Source organism: Calliphora vicina, chromosome 3 (assembly GCF_958450345.1).
Source record: "Calliphora vicina chromosome 3, idCalVici1.1, whole genome shotgun sequence".
Lineage (NCBI taxonomy): Eukaryota > Metazoa > Arthropoda > Insecta > Diptera > Calliphoridae > Calliphora > Calliphora vicina.
In genome coordinates, this window is record NC_088782.1 from 124,448,532 (window position 1) to 124,474,439 (window position 25,908).

Here is a 25,908-nt window from a genome sequence, read left to right on the forward strand (position 1 = left end):
AATATATTAAAAATTTAATTAAATTTGTAAATTTCCAAATATTTTTCAAAATGTTTAGCAACATGTTGCTGCAACATAATTGAAAAAATTTAATTTTCATTAAGAATTTATTATTGCTTAAATATAGAATAATTAAGCTTTATTTTAGTATTTTTAGTTTCCGTAGTTAAATGTTTAGCAACATGTTGCTGCAAAATTTTTAAAAATTTTTATTTTTTTTTTATCTTTTAAAGATTATGATAAAATCTATAGGAAATTTATTTAAAGTGTTAAATTTCAAAATGTTTAGCAACATGTTGCTGCAACATTTTTTGAAAAATTTAATTTTCATGTGCATACATCCACCCTTTCATAATTAAATAGAAATTGAGGTTGGTTTCAGTATTATTGGATTTTTCTTATTTAAAAGTGTAGCAACATGTTGCTGCAGCATTTTTATTTTTGATCTATCTTTAAAAAGTTACGCTACAAGCTATTGCAAATTTTCTTAAATCAGTAAATTTGGAAATATTTTTCAAAATGTTTAGCAACATGTTGCTGCAACATTTTAAAACTTTTTTTCTGACATAAATAATTTACTAAATTTATTAATATGTAAAATTGTGAAACATGGAAATATTGTTCATAATGTTTAGCAACATGTTGCTGCAACATATTTCGAAAAGTTTAATTTTCATGTACATCTAACTACATTTTTCAAATTTAACAGAAATTGAGATTTGTTTAAGTATTTTAAATTTATTATTTAAATGTTTAGCAACATGTTGCTGCAACATAGGCCAAAAATTATATTTTTAAATATTCTGTCCAGCTGTAAAGTAATTGTGTGTGATAAACATTAAGGGGTAACAAATATTTTCTAATTGTTCTGCAACATGTTGCTAAATTTTTTTTTGTGGCAACATGTTGCTAAAAGAATTTTAGGAAATTTTTTGTTTCTTTTTAATTATTAATAGAATTCAGGCCTGTTTCATATACATTTAAAGAAAAAAATATTTTCTTAATGTTTTGCAACATGTTGCATCAACATTTTTGTTTTTTAGCAACATGTTGCTAAAATATTTTTAGGAAATTTTTGGGTTTCTTCTTAATTTTCAATGGAATTTAAGGCTAATTTATTAATAATTCAAATTAAACGAATTTTTTTTTAATGTTTAGCAACATGTTGCTAATAAATATTTCCTAAAAATTTCAAAATTTAAAGGCTATATTTTGAAAATATTTTATGTTGCCAGCAACATGTTGCTTAGCTTAAAAGTCAAAGCTTTAAACAAGTGTATTTCATCCACAATTTTAATTGTAGGGTATAATTAAATAAACATCAGCATGATGGAATATTTTAACCGCAAAATAAAAGCAATACAGAAAATGAAACGCAGAACTGGGGCAGAAGTTAATTTAAGGGATTCTTTATTTAAATAATAAAAAATAAAAGTCTTTTGCTTTGCCAGCACTAAACATTCTTGTGTCTTCTGCATAAATGCAGAAAACGAAACGATTGCAGTAACAAATCTTTTAGCAAAGAGTCTACAGGTCTGTAGGCATATAGTTAGTAGAGGCAGCAACATCATCAAGTTAATGAACTCTAAACATGAATGATCTCACACTTTATAAACAAACTGGTCTGTATTTTTACATTTAAAATTGTATATGTCTCAGTTTTAAATAAGTGCGTCACTTTTTTTTTGATACTAAATGCAAGAAAAAAAAGGGATTTTTAGTTTGTAGGCTGCTGCTAAAAGAAGTAAAGGAAATCTGTGAAAGAGATCAACAGACAGAACAGAAGTTTTGCAAAAGACCTTGATATTGTCAACGACTTGCTTTATAGTAAAACTTGTCAGGCAGCAGCAGCACTACCGCCTGCCTGCCAGCCTGTTAGTTGTGTAGCCATTTATCATGGAGATTTAAACAAAAGTAAAACTTAATAACATCTCGTCATGCCTTGGTGAATTTTATTTTATAATAAAACCAAATACACTCACTCACTCACCGAAACCCTTTATAATTTTATTATGTATAAAACTATTTAGCCTGTTTGCTGTATTTATTGGTTTCGTATAAATCAAGTCACGTTGTCCAACAAAAACTTTTTTTAGTTTTCTCTCTCTTTGGTTTATTTTAAGCCCAGCAGAATTTCTGGGATGTTTAGCTGGGAAAACTGGTTTAAGAGAGGCTTGTGTTTTTTATACTTTGATCCTTTTGTAAAAGAAGAGTTGGATGAAAACAAGTTTTTATATAGATTTCTGGTACAAGTGCAGTGCCCTTGACTTAGGTCAATAACATGGTTTCGTTTTATGAGAATAATGAGAAATGTTTAAAGCAGTAGGTAGAGTGTTACTTCAAAGCAGCATGATTTAAATGAAATTTCTGGCATTTTCTGGCTTGGCAACATGTTGCGGCAACATTTTCTGTTACTGCCTAAAACCAGGATTTAAAATAAAACGTATTGTTTTTATTTTTCTTTGAATATCATGACTTAATTTAAGATTAATTCAATTACTAAGAAAAATATTGCAGCAACTGTTGCCTTACAAAAATAAAATATATTTCAGCAACATGTTGTATTTTAAATTTTATATAGATTATTAAAAAAGGTTGAGTTATTTCCAGATTTCTTTTTTAAAAAATCCAGTAATTACAACTAAATAATTAAATGATTTAAAAATGTTACAGCAACATGTTGCTGAGATTTATTTTTAGAAAATGTATAAAATTCATATGCAAATTGTATAATTTAAAAAAGTTTTTATATTAAAGTTTTTTTGTTGAAGAAAAATATGTTGCAGCAACATGTTGCTGAACTCTATTTAAGTAAAAAATTTTAAAAAGTAAAGAATTCATGTAAAAAACTAAAATCTATTAATACATTTGGGTAAATTTTAAATTTTGTAACATTTTTCAAAATGTTGCAGCAACATGTTGCTAAAACTTATATCAAGTAAATGCAAAAAAATTATATTTTTACCCGTAAATCTTAGAATTTACAAAAAAAAATTTTATTACAAAATGTTTGAAGAAAAAACTTATGTTGCTGCAACATGTTGCTGGACTCTATATTCGTAAAAAGTTAAAAAAGTAAAGAATTTATGTAAAAAACTAAAGTTTTTTAATACATTTGTGTAAATTTTAATTTTTGGATTGTTTTTAAAAATGTTGCAGCAACATGTTGCTAAGACTTATATCAAGTAAATGCAAGAAAATTATAAAATTGTCAGGGAAACATCACAATTTACAAACTATTTGAATAATCACAAATTATTATGCAAGAAAAACATGTTGCAGCAACATGTTGCTAAGCCATATTTGAAATAAAACCAATAAAATAATAATTTTTTCTGTAAAACATCGCAATTTAACGAAATTTTTCATATCAATTTTTTAATAAATGAATATGAAATGTTGCAGCAACATGTTGCTAACCTTTAAATAGCCAAAGTTTTAAAATATAAACAATTTTATGTAGAAAATTCCTATATTTTATTATAATCATATTCACTTTCATTTTTAAACATTTATCAAAATATTGCAGCAACATGTTGCTAAGAAATATTTTAAGAAAATGACAAAAATTATATTTTTTCTTGGCAAATCATAAAATCTACATTAGTTTTTCATATTAAAAGTTCCTGTGGATATAAAAATAATGTTGCCGCAACATGTTGCTAGAAATCATTTTTCATTATATCAATAAACATTTATTTTAAACAGTTTTGTAATAAAATTGATTATAATCATGTTCATTTTAATTAAAATTTTTTTCTTCAATATGTTGCAGCAACATGTTGCTAAGATATATTTTTACAAAATGCACAGAAATTATATTTTTACCAGGAAATCATACAATTTACATCACATTTTCATATTAAACGTTTTATTTGGTAGAAAAATTATGTTGCCGCAACATGTTGCTAGAAATAATTTTTCATTATATCAAAAAATAAAGCTAAATTTCAATATATAACTGAATTTTAAACAGTTTTGTAATAAAATTTAAACAGTTATTTTGTTAGCAACATGTTTCCCAGTTTTATTTCCAAAAAAATCCTAAAAATTTTCACTTTTTTTTCTTTTTGTGTCTTAAACTAATTTTAACACCATTTACGTTTAATTCTTTTTTATGTTTAATAAATTTCATTATTTTTCATGTGTTTGAAACAAAAATTCATTTAATTTATGTTCTAATTTGGTACACAAGAGAATTTGTTTGTGTGTCTTTAACATTGACATTGAATTCGAAAACAAACTTATTTATTTTTGCTTTTTCATTTTCTCAGAACAAAAAAAGAAGACACAGAAATAAATAAAAGAACACAAACACGCTTATAAATAAATCATCATATACACAGCGTCATCATAGTATGCCTCATAAAATTTATCAGACAATTTTAAGGGTATTTTAATTAAATTGAAATTTTTTAATTAAATTTAACACCAAATGAAATAAAAAATTATGATTGAAAAGCTAACATATTGCTGAACTGAAAACTGTTTAAAGATCTTTAATTTTATCATTTAATTTTATCTTCTATTATTAATTATTACAACGTAATTATAAAATTCATTAAATCGAACCATAAATTATTTTTAATGTCTACTAACTAAAATTCCATAAAAAAAAATTTCATTTTTTTTGCTTTTATGAATAATCTTTTGTTGAAAACATTTATAAATCTGTGTGATAAAATAACAGTAAAATAAAACAATATACATATATATTACAATTTTACAACCACTAATAAATTTCAGCAACAAAAAAAAATAAAAAAAATAACAAAACTGTATACTACCACTACAGCTAAAGTGCTGTGAGTGAGTACTAAATGGAAAAAGTAAACGACCTTGTAATAAAAACTAAATGTATCTAGATACATTTACATCTATATAAATAAACAGTGAAACACCTTACACTTTATATAATATGAACAAAACAAAAAAAAAATAGATTGATTACACATTCAGAGTCATACAAAATGAAACAGAAAAAAAACTAAAATACGGAACAATTGAATAGCATTAATTATACTCGATAAAACAGTAATAAAATGAATATGAAATTTAATAAATACTTATTAAATACACTAGGAAAATTAGAAACCCTTTAATTTCATTTAAAGAATTGTAATATTTTGAAATTTGGAAAAAAATAATTTGTAGCAACATTTTTTCGAAACTTTTTATTTGGTTTAATTAATTCGTAATTATGTTCATTAAATGCTAAAAAGTATTTATTTTATTTAAATAAATAAAAATTATCCGATTCTTCACAGTAAAATCGACTTTTTTAAGTTTTTAAAAAAATGTTGCAGCAACATGTTGCCAAACATTTGGTTAAAATTTTTTTTACTTTGTTTAAACAATTCAAAGTGGTATAATTTCACAATTTTCAAGAGATATTTGTATAAAAAGAAAAAATGTTGCTGCAACATGTTGTGCAACATTTCAATAAAAATTATTTAATATGCTATAATTAGTTAAATAATTCAGAAATGAATTATTTTTAATTTTTTATTTGTTTTAGTGGGAAAACTCTAAATATAGCAAAAATGTTGCAGCAACATTTTGCCAAACTTTTGGTTCCAATTTTTTTTTATTTTGTTTATGCATTCATATAGGTAAAATTTTACATTTTTCAAGAGATTTTTGTATATAAAAAAAAATGTTGCTGCAACATGTTGCCAAACATTTCGATCAAAATACTAAAATTCCTTAAATAATTAAAAAAATTATTCTTTTTCAATTTTTTTTTTGTTTTTGTAGGTAAATTCTAAATAGAACAAAAATTTTGCAGCAACATGTTGCGAAACATTATGTTAAAAGTTCCTTATTCTGCTTAATTCCTCCCATAAATCAAAACTGTATTCTTTTTTATTGTTAAAATATTCCAAATAGCATTATTTTGCATTAAAATAATAAGAAAATACAAAATGTTGCTGCAACATGTTGCTAAACATTTACCAAAAAACAAATACTTCTGAAACTTTACATTATCCATGTCTTTTAGTATATTAAACCTATTTCTAGATATATACAAAAAATGTTGCTGCAACATGTTGCTAAACATTTTATAAAAAAAATATTTATTTTTCTTTAATAATTCATAATAGTATTATTAAGCATTAAAATCATGTTTTATAAGAAAATACAAAATGTTGCAGCAACATGTTGCTAAACATTTTGACAAAAATAAACATTTTTGTTTAAACTATTCATCATCCTAGTCTTTTGGTATTTTAAACCAATTTCTTGGTTATTTTAAAAAATGTTGCTGCAACATGTTGCTAAACATTTGGTTCAAAATTATTAGTTTTCTATAAATAATTTAAAATCATGATTTTATCTTCTTATTTTTATTAATAAAACAAAACATGTATTAAAAATTTTGCACCAACATGTTGCTAAACATTTTGTCAAAATCTTTTTATTTAGCTAATGCACTAAAATATTAGCCAATGTTGCCGCAATATGTTGCTAAACATTTTAGAAACAAAATTGCTGGTTTTTTTTATAGAGAATCATAACTTTACAACAATATCTTGTTTATTTTCTTAATAAAACATAAATATTATTTTAAACATGTTGTAGCAACATGTTGCTAAATATTTTAAAAACAAATGTATTGTTTTTATATAGCGAATCATGACTTTACTTCAAAATCATATTGGTTTTCTTAATAACACAAAACTTTCATTTCAGAAATGTTGCAGGAACATGTTGCTAAACATTTTGATTATAAAACTGTTGGTTTTATATAAATAATCATAAGTTTACTTTAAAATCTTGTAGGTTTTTTTTAAAAAAAACTAAATTTTTATTACAAAAATGTTGCAGCAACATGTTGCTAAACATTTTAAGTAAAAATGTTGGTTTTATATAAAAAAAATCATAATTTAATTCTAAAATCTTGTTAGAAATGTCAATAAAATTAAATTTTTTTAAAAAACAAAATGTTGCAGCAACATGTTTATGTTCTATATTCAATAACAATTTTGCAAGTTGAAGCGCTTTATAGTTGTTTAAATTAAATTTTCTCTAAATGTTTAGCAACATTGTTGCAAAGCAGATACTTAAAATTCATTCAGTCAGTTACGATAGACAATTTAACCCATTTAATACATTTTTTATTTAGCTTTCAATTTCACATTCCATAACCTACTCCTAAACTATTTAATTTACAATTAAATCTGAGTTAAAAAAAACCTCTCCCTTTGTTTTACCTTGAAATTATTTTCCCTTTAACCGTAAGTATATTTATTTAACAGTTTTGTTGTTTTATTTTTATTTTTTTTATAGAGAATTATGGAATAATTAAAATTTTTAAACTGCGCCAGACATGTATTCGTCATGTTTGAAATTTATATAGATTTTTTTCATATAAATAAATTTGTATTTAATGCTTTTTTTTTGCTGGCTCTTTGTTTGTATATAAAGTATAGTATAGAAATGAGTAAAAAAAAACAGCAATAAAGAAAACTGGCAACAAGTGGGTTTTATTCCAACTCATTGCTACACTATGATCTAAAATGGCCGGTATAAAAATTGAGTTGTTAGACCGACTAAGTGGCCAGTGTAAACACTATTTTTTAACCTTTAATAAAACAAATAGTATCACTTGTTATTAAAGGTGTGGGTGGCATGTGCCTGTTGTGTCTACTGCAGATAAAAAATCTATAAAATGTATGAATGGGGGGAGGGGGAAGAAGGAAATAAATACAACAATTTCCGTACTTTATCTATGGCTGTTGGTGTTTAGGTCATTATTTTGAAATTAAATTCAAATAAATAAAGTTGTTTAAACTAAGCACAGACAAAAAATCAATAGAAAAACTTATTAAAGAAGAAATTTTTGCTTAGCAACATGTTGCGAAACATTTGCAAAAATCTGATTTTGCTTTATTTTACTAGCAAACAAAAAAAAACAAAAGTTTTGTTTAATTTTGAGAAAACATCAGCTTAATTTGATTAGCAACATGTTGCTGGACATTTTTTTTAATAAATTTAACATTTTTAAAAGTCATTCATTTCAAAAATATTTTTTTAATTGTTGATTTCTTCGTTGTATTTATTAAAAATGTGTTAAATAATTGTTATTTTAATTTTAATTTTATATTTGTTATTCTTAATTTAAACAATGAAATGAAAATCACCATGCTTTTGGCAGACAAGAAGACGTCATTGAAATTATTATATGGAGAAAATAATTGCTGCTATTGTTTTAAAAATAAATATACAATTATGCAATAACAAAAATCATTTTAAGTTTAATTCATATAGAAAATTAAAAATAAGAAAAATTTTTTTTCAAACCAAAAAAAAATTTTTTTAGGCAACATGTTGCTGCAACATTTTTGTTTTTTATAACTTTATCACATTTATTTTATACAAATCTTTACTCATAAAGGGATTTTCATGGAATTTCTAGCATATTAATTAACCTAAAATAATGTTTAGCAACATGTTGCAGCAACATTTAATTTTTAGAAATTATTTTGAATAAATTTTAACTTATTTTACTAGACTTCATAATAATTTTAGTAATTTTATGATTTCTCTAAAGAAATGTTTTGCAACATGTTGCAGCAACATTTTATATAAAATTTTTTTTTTAGAAATAAAACTTCATTCAATTACGATTGTAAGTGAATTTGTTAAATTTTGGTATTTAGTATATATCTTACGAAATGTTTAGCAACATGTTGTTGAATCTTTTTTTTTGTTATTATTTTTTTAATAATTTTTAATCAATCTCCTTATATCATAAGATTTTAGGTGAATTTGTAGTAAATGTCTGTAAATAAAGTTTAGCAACATGTTGCTGCAACATTTATTATATGAATTTTTTTTGGAATAAATTTTCATTCAATTTCGATTGTAAACGAATTTTGTTTAAGTTTTGTTACATATTGCATCTTACAAAATGTTAAGCAACATGTTGCTGCAACATTTATTTTTGAATTATTTTTAATTAATGTCCTTATATCATAAATTTTAGTTAAATTTTTAGTGAATTCATTTAAATTCCTAAAAATAAAGTTTAGCAACATGTTGCTGCAACATTTTTCTAAAATTATTTTGTTTAAATATTTATTCAAATGGCGATTTAAAAGAAATTTGTAATGATTTCCTTTATTTATGAAAATTCTGCACTAAAAGTTTAGCAACATGTTGCTGCAACATTTCTGTTTTTAGTTTTTTTTAAATAATTTTTCACTCATGAAACAATTTCATTCAAATTTCTAATCAGTTTTTGTACTTAAAAAATTGTTCTGCTGAAAGCTCAGCAACATGTTGCTGCAACATTTTTATGTTTTCTTATAAAAATGTGTTAAAATTACTTATTAATACAATTTTGCATTATTTAAAAAAAAAAGAAAATTATTTTGAGCAACATGTTGCATCAATATTACCAAATGTTGCGCAACATGTTGCTGCAACATGTTTTCTATTTTCCAAAAAAAAAAATTGTTTTTGAACACAAAAATTTCAAAAAATATTGGAAAATAAATAAATTTGAAGCAACATGTTGCTGCAACATTTTATAACTTATATTTTTATATCGTATTTGTATCATAAATTTGTCTATAATAGTAAATTTTATATGTAAAATTTCTTTAAAGAAATTTTTATTGTCATATTTAGCAACATGTTGCTGCCACATTTTTTAAATATATCTACTGTTTATTACAAATCTTGTAGAAAACTAAAACAAATGAAATGCATAATACATTTTTTTAAAAATATATTTATTTTTTACAATGTTTAGCAACATGTTGCTGCAACATTTGTTTAATATATCAAGAATTTAATAAAACTGTTGTAGAAAACTACACAAACAAAAATGTTTAAAATAAATTTATTTTCTACAATGTTTAGCAACATGTTGCTGCAACATGTTGCTGCAACATTTTTTTTAATATATCTACAGTTTAATACAAATTTTGTAGAAAACTCTACGAATGTAATGTTGAACAAATTAGTTTAAAATAATTTTTTTTTATGTTTAGCAACATGTTGCTGCAACATTTTTTTTTTAATATCTACAGTTTAAGAAAAATCTTGTAGAAATCTACACAAATGTAATGCATAATTAATTTTTTTAAAATAAATTTATTTTCCATAATGTTTAGCAACATGTTGCTGAAACATTTTTTTAAATAATTACAGTTTAATAAAAAAAAATTGTAGAAAACTCTTTTCATCCCTAAAAAGTTTAACACTTATTCTATTTTGACCAAATCAAAGTAATTAATTCATTTAATTTCTTAATTTTGTTTTGATTATAAAACTTTGAAACCAGAAGTTTGATTTAAGACCTGTTCTTAACAAGCACGGAAAGAAATCCCTCATGTTTTGCACAAAAAAAAAAACATAACAATCTAAGCTGCTTGCTTACTCTCTCCCCCTTGCAGTAACTGCTGCTGCTAACAAATTCCCATTGTCTGGCTTACAGTGAGAGTGTGTGTGAAACAATGTGGACAACCTTGACTTTTTATGGCATGATACAAAAAAAACGCAAAATAAAATTATAAACAAATTATATAAAAATAAAGTCAACATCAATATGTGTCATATTGAAAGTATAGAATTCAAATGAAATCAAGTAAAAGTATACCAAGCCAGCAAAAACGAACTCAAAAATCTCTACTATAAAAGCAAAATATATGCTAGACATAATTTTTATTAAAGAAACTTAATATTGCTTTATTGAGCTAAAGAGTAGGGCAACATATTCTTGGAATTCAGAATTGGAAGCTAAAAAAATACACACACTGTCACTTTTAATTTTGTTGGTTTATTCCTCCAAAGAAGACTGTTTTTTTGGGGGTTCTTTATATGTTTCTTTTTCATATTTGTTAAAATATATTTTTTGTTTTTGTATAAAAGCAGGGTATTTCTAAGAATTATCAAAATAACCAGTTTCAATTAAGTGTTTGAATCACTTTCAACCACAAAGACAGCGTCAGCAGCATTAATATCAAATGAACAAGACGGATAAGTGTTTGAATTTGTTAAACATATTGAATTATTAAGAGGCAAATGGTAAATACATAAATTAATCAATATTTATTTATACACATTGTTATGTAATTGAAACAGTGATTATAATTCATTTAAAACAATTAAAATGAAGTTAATTACTAATAAAAGAAATATTAATGATTAAGTTAGGCAACATGTATAATAATAGCTAGAAAGCGGACATTTGAAATGAGTTTAGAATGCTATGAAATATACACACAGAATACATAGAATGATTCCCAGCAACATGTTGCTGGCAACATTTTTTCCCTCAAACAAGAAATTAATTTTAATTTCTTATAAAATGTTTGTCAAAATCAAAGAAAATGTAAGGAAAACTCGAAAAATTAAAAAAATAATTAATTATTGGCAACATGTTGCTAGCAACATTTTATGTTCAAATGTTAAAATAGTCACAAAACTGAAAACATATTCCACAAATTAAGTCAAAATCTCATTAAACCCATTTTTGTGAATAAAATGTATTTTCTGGCAACATGTTGCTAGCAACATTTTATGTTTTTATACCAAAATCATAGAAAAAATGGCAAAATATTCCACTAAAACAGTCAAAGGCTTACAAAGGAATTTGTTATTCAAAAAAAGTCTTAAACAGAAACTTTTGTTAATTAAACTTTTTTTGGGCAACATGTTGCTAGCAACATTTTATGTTTACACCCCAAAATCTTAGAAAAAATGGCAAAGTATTTACCTTAATCAGCCAAGATTGCACGCTGAAAAATCACATTAAAAAAAATTATTTCTGGCAACATGTTGCTAGCAACATTTTATGTTTATATACCAAAATCATAGCAACAATTGCAAAATATTCAGCTAGAAAAGTCGCAAGGCCTTAGACAGAATATTTTTATTAACAAAAAATATTACCTGGCAACATGTTGCCAGCAACTTTTTATGGCTAAGCACTAAAATCTTAGCAAAAATTACTAAATTTCATAAAAAAGTTTTCTGAAAACAAAAATGTTGAAAAAATCTTATTTTGCAACATGTTGCTAGCAACATATAATGTTGAAACACTCAAATCTTATCAAAAATTCTACATAAATTCTTTCAAAAAGTCATAGTTTTAGTTAAAAACTTTTTAAAACAATCTGAGATTTTCTAGCAACATGTTGCCAGCAACATTTTTTAATTAAACTCAAAAATGTTTGCTAAAAAAGCCTAACAATTTTTGCCAATTTAATGAAAGTCTTAAACAGAATCAGTTGTTAACCAAATTTTTTTTCTGGCAACATGTTGCTAGCAACTTTTATGTTTATAAACAGAAATCTTCCATACTATTAAACAATATGTCGCCAAATTTACTAGAAACTTAAGCAAAAACTTTAGCTTGAAAAAAATTAATTTCTGGCAACATGTTGCTAGCAACATTTTATGTTTATTCACAGAAATCTTGTCTTGTATTGAACAATATGTTGACAAATTTATTAAAAACTTGAGCAAAAACTTTGGTTTGAAAAAAATGAATTCCTGGCAACATGTTGCTAGCAACATTTTATGTTTAAACTGTAAAATCTTGGCCGAAATTAACAAAAATTACACAAATTTATTCAAAACCTTAAGTAAAAATTTCTATAAACAAAAAAATATATTCCAGCAACATGTTGCTAGCAACATTTTTTTTATTAAATGACTAAAATCTTGAAATAATACACAAATATCTTGCTAAACTGATACAAATCTTAAGAAAAAAATTTATATACATAAAAAACAAAATCTGGCAACATGTTGCTAGCAACATTTTAAAATTATACATTTAGGTTTTAAAAAAAAAATCAACAAATTTCTTAAAATTGTCTTTATGAAACAAAAAAATCCATATTACGCTTTAAAATTCTAACAATTTCTTACTTTTTTTTTTGCACATTAACAGCTTTGCAAAACATTTGTGAAAAAAAAAATATATAGAATTAAAATTTAATTATTTTACAAGGTCATTAAAAATCTAAAATTTCAAAATGTTTCATTGCCACGACAACAAAAAAAATCTTAGAACATCAAGTCCATTAAACAAAGTGCAGAGCACGAAAAAAAGTACATAATTAAATTTTAGACAACTGAAAAAAAAAATCATATTTTTGTATTTCAAAAATAAACACACTAATTTTAAAAAGGTCTATTAATTTTAATGGGTTTTTTTTATTTAGAAATATTCTAAAATAGCATGATTTTTTAAATAAACTGAGAAAAATTGCTTTAAAGTTATTTAGAGTGCCTATACAATCCTCCCCTAACTGTATTTCATGAAACAGACTATACTTCCTGATTTGTCTTAAATACGTATTATAATTGCTAAACAATAAACACAAAACAAAATTGCTCTTTCTCATCAGCTCTCTAGATATGTTTGCAAAAAAAAAATAACAAAAAACTGAGAATAAATAAATGATTAAGATTTGTTAGACACTCGTAGCTCAATACATATAAAATGAAATTAAAATAAACAAATTGCTTAAAAAATAAACAAAACTTAGTTAAAATAGAATTTTAATACCACACAAACGTATCTAGCTAGATACAATATAAAACAAAGAAAGACAACAAAAAAATATAAAAATAAAACTAAATACAAATACAAAAAGACGCGTCATGAGATTTAAATCAAATCTATACAAAAACACACAATATTAATATAAATAAATATTAAGAGTACACGGAGAAAAATAAAATTAGAAAAATCACTTCCTTCACTACATAATGTTTATAGAAAATTTTCGGGAAATTTGCTATTTATAGTCCGGATTCAAGAAATTTGCTATTTATAATTAACTTTTGGAAAATTGCTATTTATAATAAATTTTCGGGAAATTTGCTATTTTTAGGAAATTTTTGGGAAATTTGCTATTTGTAGTATATTTTCGGGAAAATTGCTATTTATAGTAAATTTTTCAAGAAATTTTCTATTTATAATTAAGTTTTTAAAAATTGCTATTTATAATAAATTTTCGGGAAATCTGCTATTTATGGTTCGTATTCAAGAAATATTTATAATAAAATAAATATTTTTAGAAAATGTTTGGGAAATTTGCTATTTGTAGTATATTTTCGGGAAAATTGCTATTTATAGTATATTTTCGGGAAAATTGCTATTTATAGTAAATTTTTGAAGAAATTTGCTATTTATAGTAAATTTTTCAAGAAATTTGCTATTTATAGTAAATTTTTCAAGAAATTTGCTATTTATAATTAAGTTTTGGAAAATTGCTATTTATAATAAATTTTTGGGAAATTTGCTATTTTTAAATAAATTTTTGGGAAATCTGCTATTTATAGTAAATTTTCGGGAAATCTGCTATTTATAGTAAATTTTCCTGAAATCTGCTATTTATAGTAAATTTTCTGGAAATTAGCTATTTATTGTTCGTATTCAAGAAATTTGCTATTTATAATAAAGTTTTGGAAAATCTGCTATTTATAGTAAATTATCGGGAAATCAGCTATTTATAGTAAATTTTCGGGAAATTTGCTATTTATAGTAAATTTGTTGAAATTTGCTATTTATAGTAAATTCTGGGAAATTTACTATTTATAGTAAATTCTGGGAAATTTGCTATTTATAGTAAATTTTTGGGAAATTTGCTATTTATACTAAATTTTTGGGAATTTGGCTATTTATAGTAAAATTTCTGAAAATTTGCTATTTATAGTAAAATTTTGGGATATTTGCTATTTATAGTAAATTTTAGGGAAACCTGCTATTTATAATAAATTTTCGGGAATTTGCAATTTTTAATAAATTTTTGGGAAATTTGCTATTGTAGTATATTTTCGGGAAAATTGCTATTTATAGTAAATTTTTCAAGAAATTTGCTATTTATAATTAAGTTTTGGAAAATTGCTATTTATAATAAATTTTTGGGAAATCTGCTATTTATAGTAAATTTTCGGGAAATCTGCTATTTATAGTAAATTTTCGGGAAATCTGCTATTTATAGTAAATTTTCTGGAAATTAGCTATTTAAGGTTCGTATTCAAGAAATTTGCTATTTATAATAAATTTTTGGGAAATCTGCTATTTATAGTAAATTATCGGGAAATCTGCTATTTATAGTAAATTTTCGGGAAATTTGCTATTTATAGTAAATTCTGGGAAATTTACTATTTATAGTAAAATTTTTGGATATTTGCTATTTATAGTAAATTTTAGGGAAATCTGCTATTTATAATAAATTTTCGGGAATTTGTTATTTATAGTAAAATTTTTAAAAATTAGCTATTTATAGTAAAATTTCGGAAAATTAGCTATTTATAGTAAAATTTTGGGATATTTGCTATTTATAGTAAATTTTAGGGAAATCTGCTATTTATAATAAATTTTAGGGAATTTGCAATTTTTAATAAAATTTTGAGAAATTTGCTATTTTTAGTTAATTTTTTGGGAAAATTTCTATTTTAGGTAAATTTCAAGGATATTGCTATTTATATAGACTTTCGGGAAATTAGTTATTTATAGTAAATTTTTGGGAAATCTTCTTTCTATAGCAAAGTCTGGAAATTTGCTATTTATAGTAAATTTCTGAGAATTTTGCTATTTATAAAAAATTTTAGGGAAATTTGCTATTTTCTGTAAATAATTTGCAAATTTGTTATTTTAGAGAAGTTTGTGGAAATTTGCTATTTATAGCAAATTTTTGAGAGAATTGCTATTTATAGTAAATTTTCGAAAATTTGCTATTTATACTACATTTTCGGGAAATCTGCTATTTATAGAAAATTTTTGGGAAATCTGCTATTTATAGAAAATTTTTGTGAAATCTGCTATTTATAGTAAATTTTGTAAAATTTGCTATTTAAAGTGAATTTTCGGGAAAATTGCTATTTATAGTCAGGTTTTCAAAAATTAGCTATTTATAATATAGTTTTTTAAAAATGAGCTATTAGATTTTCGGGATATCTATCTGCTAGTAAATTTTCGGAAAATTTGCTATTTGTAGTAACGTTTATTTGAAATTTGCTATTTATTGACAAAATTGCTATTTAGTGCGAATATATGCTATTTTTTCTTTAAGTGTATAATTCGAAAACAAAAAAACTTCAGCTTATTTAAATTTCAATTAAAACTTTTTTTTAAACAAAGTTTTGTTTTGTATTGTTTTTCCATAAAAAAAGGCAAATCTTGAATTTTCACATTATTTTACACTTATTTTTTTTTTGTTATTTAGTATTCAATTACGAGGTTAAATAACGGCTAGATTTGTAAATACGTGCCATATTCTAGCCCATTATTCTGTGAATGAAATTGTAAAATAAAACCCAGTGAATTGAATTGTTAATAAACATTCAGTAAGTTTTGAATTTTTTGTTGAAACTGATCATATTGCACTGCGAAATAAACATCCGTTTAGAGAATTTCTTATAAATAAAACATTTTTAACAGTGACCTTAATATATTAAATAAAAATTAAGCTTATTTAGCAGCATAATTAGTTATAAATAATTTTATATTAAAGTTCAATAATACTTAATAACACAACTGTTGCACAATCCATTTCCTTGTTCATTAAATTCTAAATTCTATTGTCTCTAAGAGTTGTCAACACCGCCGCTGCTTGCTCGCTTTGCGTTACAATTAGTTGTTGTAAACCATTTATGTCAGAGCAAGTGTACGACGAGTGAATGAGTAGCAGCTATCTTAGAGATAAATGTGTTTGTATATCATTTGTATCTAAATATGTATCTTTAAGCCTTCAGGGTCAACTGGTTTTCTATTTTCTATGTGTACTTTTATAATAAACTAATAAATATTTAGTCTGACGATTTTTTTTTCAATTGAATTCAGTTTTCATTTCATGCGCTTGCATTGATTGTAAATTTGTGTATTGACAATTAATAGCTGTTTTAAAAAATGTTAATGTTTAAATATCGTTAAACAAAATACCGTTAGAATTAAGTCATAAATTAAATCAAATGAAATTGAATTGATTGGGTTTAAAAAAAGTAACACTGATAGAAAATACTGACTATAAATAGCAAATTTCCCAAAAATTTAATAAAAATATCAAATTTTCCAAGAATTTACTATAAATAGCAAATTTCCTAGAATTTAATATGAATAGCAAATTTTCTAGAATTTACTATAAATAGCAAATTTGAAAAAAATTTACTATAAATAGCAAATTTACTAAAAATATCAAATTTCCTAGAATTTACTATAAATAGTAAATTTCACAAAATTTGCTATAAATAGCAAATTTCCCGAAAATTTACTATAAATAGCTAATTTCTCGAAAATTTACTATAAATAGCAAATTTCCCGAAAACTTACTATAAATAACAATTTTCCCGTAAATTTATTATAAATAGCATATATCCTAGAATTTACTATAAATAGCATATATCCTAGAATTTACTATAAATAGCAAATATCCTTGAATTTACTATAAATAGCAAATTTCTCAAAAATTTACTATAATAGCAAATTTCCCGAAAATTTACTATCAATAGCAAATTTCCAAAAAATTTCCTATAAATAGCAAATTTCCTGTAAATTAACTATAAATAGCAATTATCCCAGAAAGTTACTATAAATAGCAAATTTCCGAAAATTTACTATAAATAGCAAATTTCCGAAAATTTACTATAAATAGGAAATTTCCGAAAATTTACTATAAATAGGAAATTTCCGAAAATTTACTATAAATAGGAAATTTCCGAAAATTTACTATAAATAGGAAATTTCCGAAAATTTACTATAAATAGGAAATTTCCGAAAATTTACTATAAATAGGAAATTTCCGAAAATTTACTATAAATAGGAAATTTCCGAAAATTTACTATAAATAGGAAATTTCCGAAAATTTACTATAAATAGGAAATTTCCGAAAATTTACTATAAATAGGAAAATTTCCGAAAATTTACTATAAATAGTAAATTTCCCAAAATTTTCCTATAAATAGCAAATTTCCGAAAATTTACTATAAATAGCAAATTTCCGAAAATTTACTATAAATAGCGAATTTCCGAAAATTTACTATAAATAGCAAATTTCCGAAAATTTTTAATAAAAATAGCAAATTTCCGAAAATTTACTATAAATAGCAAATTTCCGAAAATTTACTATAAATAGCAAATTTCCGAAAATTTACTATAAATAGCAAATTTCCGAAAATTTACTATAAATAGAAAATTTCCGAAAATTTACTATAAATAGCAAATTTCCGAAAATTTACTATAAATAGCAAATTTCCGAAAATTTACTATAAATAGCAAATTTCCGAAAATTTACTATAAATAGCAAATTTCCGAAAATTTACTATAAATAGCAAATTTTCGAAAATTTACTATAAATAGCAAATTTCCGAAAATTTACTATAAATAGCAAATTTCCGAAAATTTACTATAAATAGCAAATTTGCCAAAAATTTCCTATAAATAGCAAATTTCCTGAAAATTTACTATAAATAGCAAATATCCCAAAATTTTACTATAAATAGCTAATTTTCCGAAATTTAACTATAAATAGCCAAATTCCCAAAAATTTACTATAAATAGCTAATTTTCCGAAATTTAACTATAAATAGCCAAATTCCCAAAAATTTACTATAAATAGCAAATTTCCCAAAATTTACTATTAATAGCAAATTTCCCAAAATTTACTATAAATAGCAAATTTCCCAAAATTTACTATAAATAATAAATTTCCCGAAAATTTCCTATAAAAGTAAATTTCCCGAAAATTTACTATAAATAGCTAATTTCCGAGAAATTACTATAAATAGCAAATTTGCTATAAATAGCAAATTTCCCAAAAATTTACTATAAATAGCAGATTTCCCAAAAAATTACTATAAATAGCACATTTCCCAAAAATTTACTATAAATAGCAAATTTCCAGACTTCGATATAAATAGCAAATTTCCTGAAAATTTACTATAAATAGCAAATTTCCCAAAATTTACTATTAATAGCAAATTTCCCAAAATTTACTATAAATAGCAAATTTCCCAAAATTTACTATAAATAATAAATTTCCCGAAAATTTCCTATAAAAGTAAATTTCCCGAAAATTTACTATAAATAGCAAATTTCCCGAAAATTTACTATAAATAGCTAATTTCCGAGAAATTACTATAAATAGCAAATTTGCTATAAATAGCAAATTTCCCAAAAATTTACTATAAATAGCAGATTTCCCAAAAAATTACTATAAATAGCACATTTCCCAAAAATTTACTATAAATAGCAAATTTCCAGACTTCGATATAAATAGCAGATTTCCCAAAAATTTACTAAAAATAGCAATTTTCTCGAAATTTACTATAACTTGCAAATTTGCTTATAATAATTTATTTAGCTTATTAGGCTTCTAAGCACTGAGCTTTTTGGAATAAGGTTCTTAAGGAAGCTAATTAAAAACAAAAAAAATTATAAGTTCACTCACCTAAATCCGGTATCGAACTGGAGGGCTCCTCACAGTTGCTGCCATTCAAACTGGCCATCGAGCAAGAAGACGACGATTGCGATGACTGGGTACAGTGTGCAGATGTGGATGATGTAGCGGCGGACATGGAACCCACACTGCCAAGACCCCCACCACCACCACTACTATTGCCCATAACAACGCCATGATTATTAAGACTCAACGATGAATGTTTCATTTTGGGGGGTGGTGGAGGCGGCGGCGGACGCATGGCAGTATTATTGCAATTATTATTATTATTTTGATTTAGAGTTGCAGCTGTAGAAGAGGCTGAGGTGGAGGAGGAGGACGTATGATGACCGCTACTGCTGGACACTACAGGAGGAGTACGAAATATATGAGTGGTGGTTTGAGAAGAACTAGAAGAGCTTGAAGAATTTAATGAAGTGGAGTTCTGGGATGAGCATGAGTTATGAGGTGAGTTTAAATGATGATTATTGTGGTGATAAATGGAGGAGGGATTGTGCTGCTGCTGCTGTTGATGGTGATGTTGTTGCTGTTGTGATGAGGGCGCTGTGGGTATGATAATATGCTGTTGATGATGTTGAACGCCCGTTGATGAAGATGAGCTAGAGTTAGCACTGGTATTGTAAATGTTAGTGTGTTGTGTGGCTGTTGGTGAGTTGGATATTAAATTCACCACATATTTACGTGTGCTGTGTGGTGTATTTGTTATGATATATTTCTGACCTGTAGCTGAGCCGGCTGCTGATGCCGCTTGCAAACAATTTTGTGAATTAGAGGAAGTGTTGGCGGCATTTAGTTGATTGCTGTTGGCATTTGGTGGAGGCGGCGGTGGTGGAGCCGCTAAGGGAGGCGATTGCGGTGTATAACGTCTAACGAGTCCAGCCCCGTTGGCTGTTGAAACCGGCGCGTTACGCGTATAATGTTGTAAAGGCGGCGGCGATAGCGAATGTCTGCGCTGTGTTGCATTCGAGTTGGAGAGTGTCTCCTCATACAAACGACCATCTCGTATAACACGCACATGCTGAGAACCTGAGTTGAGAGAGGATTGTGGCTGATGATGCTGCTGCTGTTGCTGTTGCAGCTGTTGCTGATGGTGTAAAGGCGGTGGTGATGAAGGCGCTGAATGACTATTATTGTTATTGTGGTGCGAGACGTTTAAGGAAACCCGATGATATTGTGAAGGACTGGCCGAATGTCTTCGGGGTATGTGATGCGAGTGGTGATGTTGTGGCTGGTGCTGCTGCTGCTGCTGGTTATTAGCCGTAGAAGAGACTGTGGTATTGTTGGTTTGTAGGGTGCGCGTTATTATGATTTGGGGCGAGGTTGCGCTACCATTACTCATTGATCTTTCCGAGTTATTATTAGGTATTTGCACATACTCTACGCGAGGCGTTAGTATGACTTTCTGTGAGTTCCCCGAGTTGGTTATGCCCTGCCTGGGTGGCACTGTTTGCACTTGCACATGGGTATATCTTTGTGGAGGTGGTGCAGCTGTTAAATTATTGTTATTGCTGCTGGAGTTTGCTGAAGAGGAGGAGGAGGTTATGGTGGTGGTGGTTTCATTATCTCTGGTCAAATTACGCTCTCTTAAATCTTTCTCCTCCAAATGCAGCATTTCAAAATCCAAAGGCTCGGTTTTAATGATCTTAACACTGGTGGTGGTGGTGGTTGTGGTCTGTGCTAGATTGTGTGGTTGATTATGAGAGGCGGAGGCTTCGCGGGCCAAACTATTGGCCGCCTCTAGACATTTCAATTTTTTCAACATTTTTTGTTTGTTAGCTTAAAGGATTATATCCAAATCACTTGTTTAAGATCTTAAAGAAATTCTTGTTTGTTTTTTTGTTGTTTAAATTAAGTTCTCATTTAATTTGTTGCTTAAAATGTATGAGTGAGTGAGAGTGTGTGTAAATATGAGTGAGTTGGGGGGTTCGGCTTTTGCTGTTGCTTAATAAATTATTACTTATTTTACCAGAAAAAAAATCAGTCTCTTCTCTTTAATATTTAAAATATTTCTGCTTGATTAAATCGATTATTATTATTATTAATTTGTTTTGAGAGTAGTTGTTAATAATTATTTGTTATTTGTTTCTCTTGATCAGCCTTCAAAGTTTCTCTTATCCTTAAACTGTCTTACAGAGCTAGCAAAAATCTTTAAAAAAAATCCTTTTTTTTTGTATCCAATATATATTATAGTTGTAATATTAAAAATATGCTTAACATGTTACTTTCTGTAACTTTATTTTTATAAGAGTTTCTCCTGGTTATAATTTCCTTTACAAAAATTTTGTTTTTATTTTTCACGTTGTCCTTAAACCTGCGACTGTTGCTTGAAACTTATGTTGCTAATGAGTATATTAATGTAGATGTATATGTTGTAGTTGTTGTAGGATTAGATTGTTGTAGTTTTAGGGGGCGTGGTAATTGAGGGAGTTGTGTAGCTTTAATATGCTGCTAATAATACTTGTAGTGGTAGATGTTGTAGTTTAAATATAAAACAAATTCTTTTGAAACTTTCTTTTTTTTTGGGTAATTATTGATTTAGTTAATTACATAAATTATGGAGTTTAATGTATGTAAGATGTAGAAAACTAAAAATATATAGGAAATACAGAAAAAAATCTTGATAAGTAAAGAAAACCATAAAAGTTTTTTAAAGTAAAATCTTGAAATTCATTATAAAACTCACCTTAATAATAGCTGTTGTTGATTTAATTATATTTTTTGTTAATTTAATTATATTTTAATGTTGTTTAAATAATATTTCCAAAGTTAATATTATTATAAAATAATTGAAAAATTATGTATGTATATGTTTTATATATTATTGATTTAGGTTTATAAATAGTTATATAAAAATTAAGTTTGATTTAGTTTTAAACAATTTTATAGATTTTTATTTTTAAAAAAACTTTGTTGGGTTTTTGATTTATTTAAATTTTTTCACGTTTTTGCCATGTTTAAACCTGAAAAGAGCAAAGAAAAAAACAAATTAGAAACAAATTTATTAAAAAATAATTATTTTTAAGAGGAAAAATCAAAGAAATCTACAAAGAGTACTTTTCTGCAAAAGTATCAAAAATTAAAAAGTACTTTTTGAAAAAAGTACCATATTGGAAAAAATTCTATTTAAAAAAAACAATCCTATAAAAACAGTTATTTTCAAAAAAAAAAGTACTAAATGCATAAAACATTATTAAAAAAGTACAAAAATTTAGAAAATTTAAAAAATATATTAAAAATGAATTCCCTTACTGTTTAATTATTGAAAAACAAAAAAAGTACTTTTTGGAAAAAGTACCAAATTTAAAAAAGTACTTTTTCAAAAAAGTACCAAATGCGAAAAATTACTATTTTGAACGAAAAAATAGTATTGAAAAGCTAGAAATATAAAAATTTCAAAGATTCTTTGAAACAACTCATTGTTTTTTGAAAAGTACCAAATAAAAAAAAAGTACTTTTAAACACAACTATTTACAAAATAATTAATTCTTTAAAAAACACTCAATCGATATAAAAATATAAAATTAATTTTTTGCAAAAGTACCAAATTTAAAAAGAACTTTTTGAAAAAGGTACCAATACCAAAAAAAAAATACTACATTGTAGAACCAATCGTATAAAAAACATTTATTTACAAAAAAAGTCTTAAATGCATAAAGCATTATTAAAAAAAGTACAAAAATTTGAGAATATTAAAAATGAATTCCCTAACTGTTTAATTATTGAAAAACAAAAAAATTACTTTTTTGAAAAAGTACCAAATTTAAAAAAGTACTTTTTCTAAAAAGTACCAAATGCGAAAAAATACTATTTTGAATGAAAAAATAGTATTGAAAAGCTAGAAATATAAAAATTTCAATAATTCTTTGAAAAAACTCATTGTTTTTCGAAAAGTACCAAATAAAAAAAGTACTTTTAAGCAAAACTATTTAAAAAATAATAAAGTAATTGTAAATTTACATAAAAATTTAATAGTTAACTTTCCAAAAATTAGTCAAAAGTAGGAAAATTTGCTATTTATAAACAAGTTTCGGTAAATTTTTCATTCAATTATTATTTTTTTTTGCCTCTATTCTTTTTATTAAACACCTTAAATTTCTCTCAGTGCGTGTTTTATATTTATTCACATTTGTTCTATTCTATTTTGTTATTTTGTTGTTGTTGTTATTTTCATTTCAGCTTAAGGTGTATTATACATTTTTAAGTGAGATAACCTTGAAATATTTTGCTGCCGCAAACTTATAAATAAATTATTTCTTTTTTCACTTTTTTTTATTAGAACAGCAAACAAACACATATATTTTACTAATTTATTTTTTTTTCCTTTTTGTCATTATTTTGTTAATAAAATTTATTATATTATTATGATTATTTATTTTTTTCAAAACACGTTTGCTAGAAATTCTTTGCAAGAAATTTGAATATTAATATGGGAACAAAGTTGAAATGCAACCGTTTAAGTTCCAGAGAAATATCAATAACTAATATTTAACATGTCTTTATTAATGTCCCTAAAAACTGGTCCAACTTTTGTGAAGGTGGGAGGCTTCACAAAAGTTGGAATATGTATGTGTTGAGCTATTAAATCGAACCACAGGTGTCAATGTACTCATATAATGTTCAAAAATAGAAAACTACAAAGAGTACTTTTCAAAAAGTACCAAATTGAAAAAAGTACGATTTTCAAGAACCAATGTATAAAAACAGTAATTTTTTTTAAAAAGCTACTAAATTCATGAATCATTGTTAAAAAAAAGTCCAACAATTTGTGAAAATTTAATAAATATATTAAAAATGAATTCCTTTACTGTTTAATTAATGAAAAACAAAAAAAGTACTTTTTTGAAAAAGTACCAAATTTAAAAAAAGTACTTTTTCAAAAAAGTACCAAATTCGAAAAATTACTGCTTTGATATAGCAAATAGTATTGCAAAGGTAAAAATATAAAAATTTTCAAGATTCCTTCAAAAAACTCAATGTTTTTGAAAAGTACCAAATAAAAAATAGGTACTTTAAAGCAAAACTATTTAAAAAATAATAAAATATTTGACATAAAAGTACCAAAATTAAAAAAACTACTTTTTGGAAAAAGTACTAAATGCGATACTATTAGGTTTAAATATAAAATTTTCTGAAAGCTACTTTTAACAAAAACGAACTTTTATGCAAAATTATTTAAAGAACAATTAGAATTGGAAAATTAATTCATGACACTTTTTTAAAAAAGGTACTAAAAGCATGAAGCATTGCTAAAAAATTACCATACATTTGTGAGAATTTAATAAATATATTAAAAACAAACTCCTCAACTGTTAAATTAGAGAAAAACAAAAAAAGTACTTTTTTCAAAAAGTACCAAATTTAGAAAAAGTACTTTTTTGAAAAAGTACCAAATTCGAAAAATTACTATTTTGATAGAGCAAAGGTAAAAAATATAAAAATTTCAAAGATTCTTGGAAAAAACTCATTGTTTTTGTAAAGTACCAAATCAAAAAGGTACTTTTAAACAAAACTATTTAAAAATGATTGAAGTAATTGTAAATTGACTTAAAAAAAGTAGGTACCAAAACTCAAAAAGTACTAAATGCGAAAAATTACAATGAAGCAGTAGTAAAATTCATGGAAAAGTTTTAAATTTACAAATTTCTGAAAACTTTAGAATTTGAAAATTAATTCAATGATTTTTTTTATGTAAATCCCACATAAATTTTGTGTTTTAAAAATTTCATTTAAAATTACTTTTAGGTTAAGTGTTTAGTATACATTTTTTTATGCTGCAGCTAAGTCCCTTTTTAAGAATTTTCTTTAAAATGTTTGTTTTTGGTTTCTTTTTGTTTGGTATTTCATGAATTTCTTTTATTATTAATTAATCATTTTTATTTACTTCTAATTAAAATATTCTTTTTCTGTGAAAAATTTCTTCTCACCTTTCAGTTTTATTTCAATAAATTTCCTTAACAAACCTTTAATTAATTTTGTTTCAGTTATTAAATCTTAATGAAAACAGCTGTTAAGTTCAATTACAACTTAAATTGTGTTAATCAAACGCGTTGACATTTCAACGCACTTCCGCTGAACATGAACAATAAGCAGCCGAAATAAAACGGAACAAAAAATAAGGCAACAAAACCAAACAAAATACAGTTATAAATAAATAACTGTTTTTAAATTCGTTTACAAAAAAAAAAAACAAGAAAAACAGTTACATCAACACCTAAGAGTATGTGTAAGTTTAAGATCTCTCTCTCTCTACAAATATACAAAAATAAATAAAACACACACATTCTCACACTCGTATCCAACAGCCGACTTTGACATTGGCAGTGACAGTGAATGACGACAATGAGGAAAATCACTAAACAAAAACAAATGCATACATACTCATCTATGTAACATTGAATTTTTTTTTGCACAACAACAACAAAAACACACTTACACTAAACATTTTTTACATGTAGAAATGTAAATAGAGCAAGTTAGTGAA

At 24.9% G+C, this 25,908-nt stretch overlaps 1 protein-coding gene across 1 annotated transcript in view; it reads right to left on the reverse strand.

The window, feature by feature from the left end:
* Eip75B (Ecdysone-induced protein 75B) overlaps window positions 1-21,204 on the reverse strand; it is a 254,158-nt gene extending 232,954 nt beyond the window's left edge. Inside the window, exons 1-2 of the mRNA XM_065506350.1 lie at window positions 20,148-21,204; window positions 19,419-19,772 (exon numbers count right to left, since the gene is read on the reverse strand). Coding sequence (XP_065362422.1) covers window positions 19,419-19,772; window positions 20,148-21,189 — 1,396 coding nt within the window. The 5' untranslated portion in view covers window positions 21,190-21,204. The remainder of the gene's footprint in view (window positions 1-19,418; window positions 19,773-20,147) is intronic.
* Window positions 21,205-25,908: the final 4,704 nt, after the last annotated feature.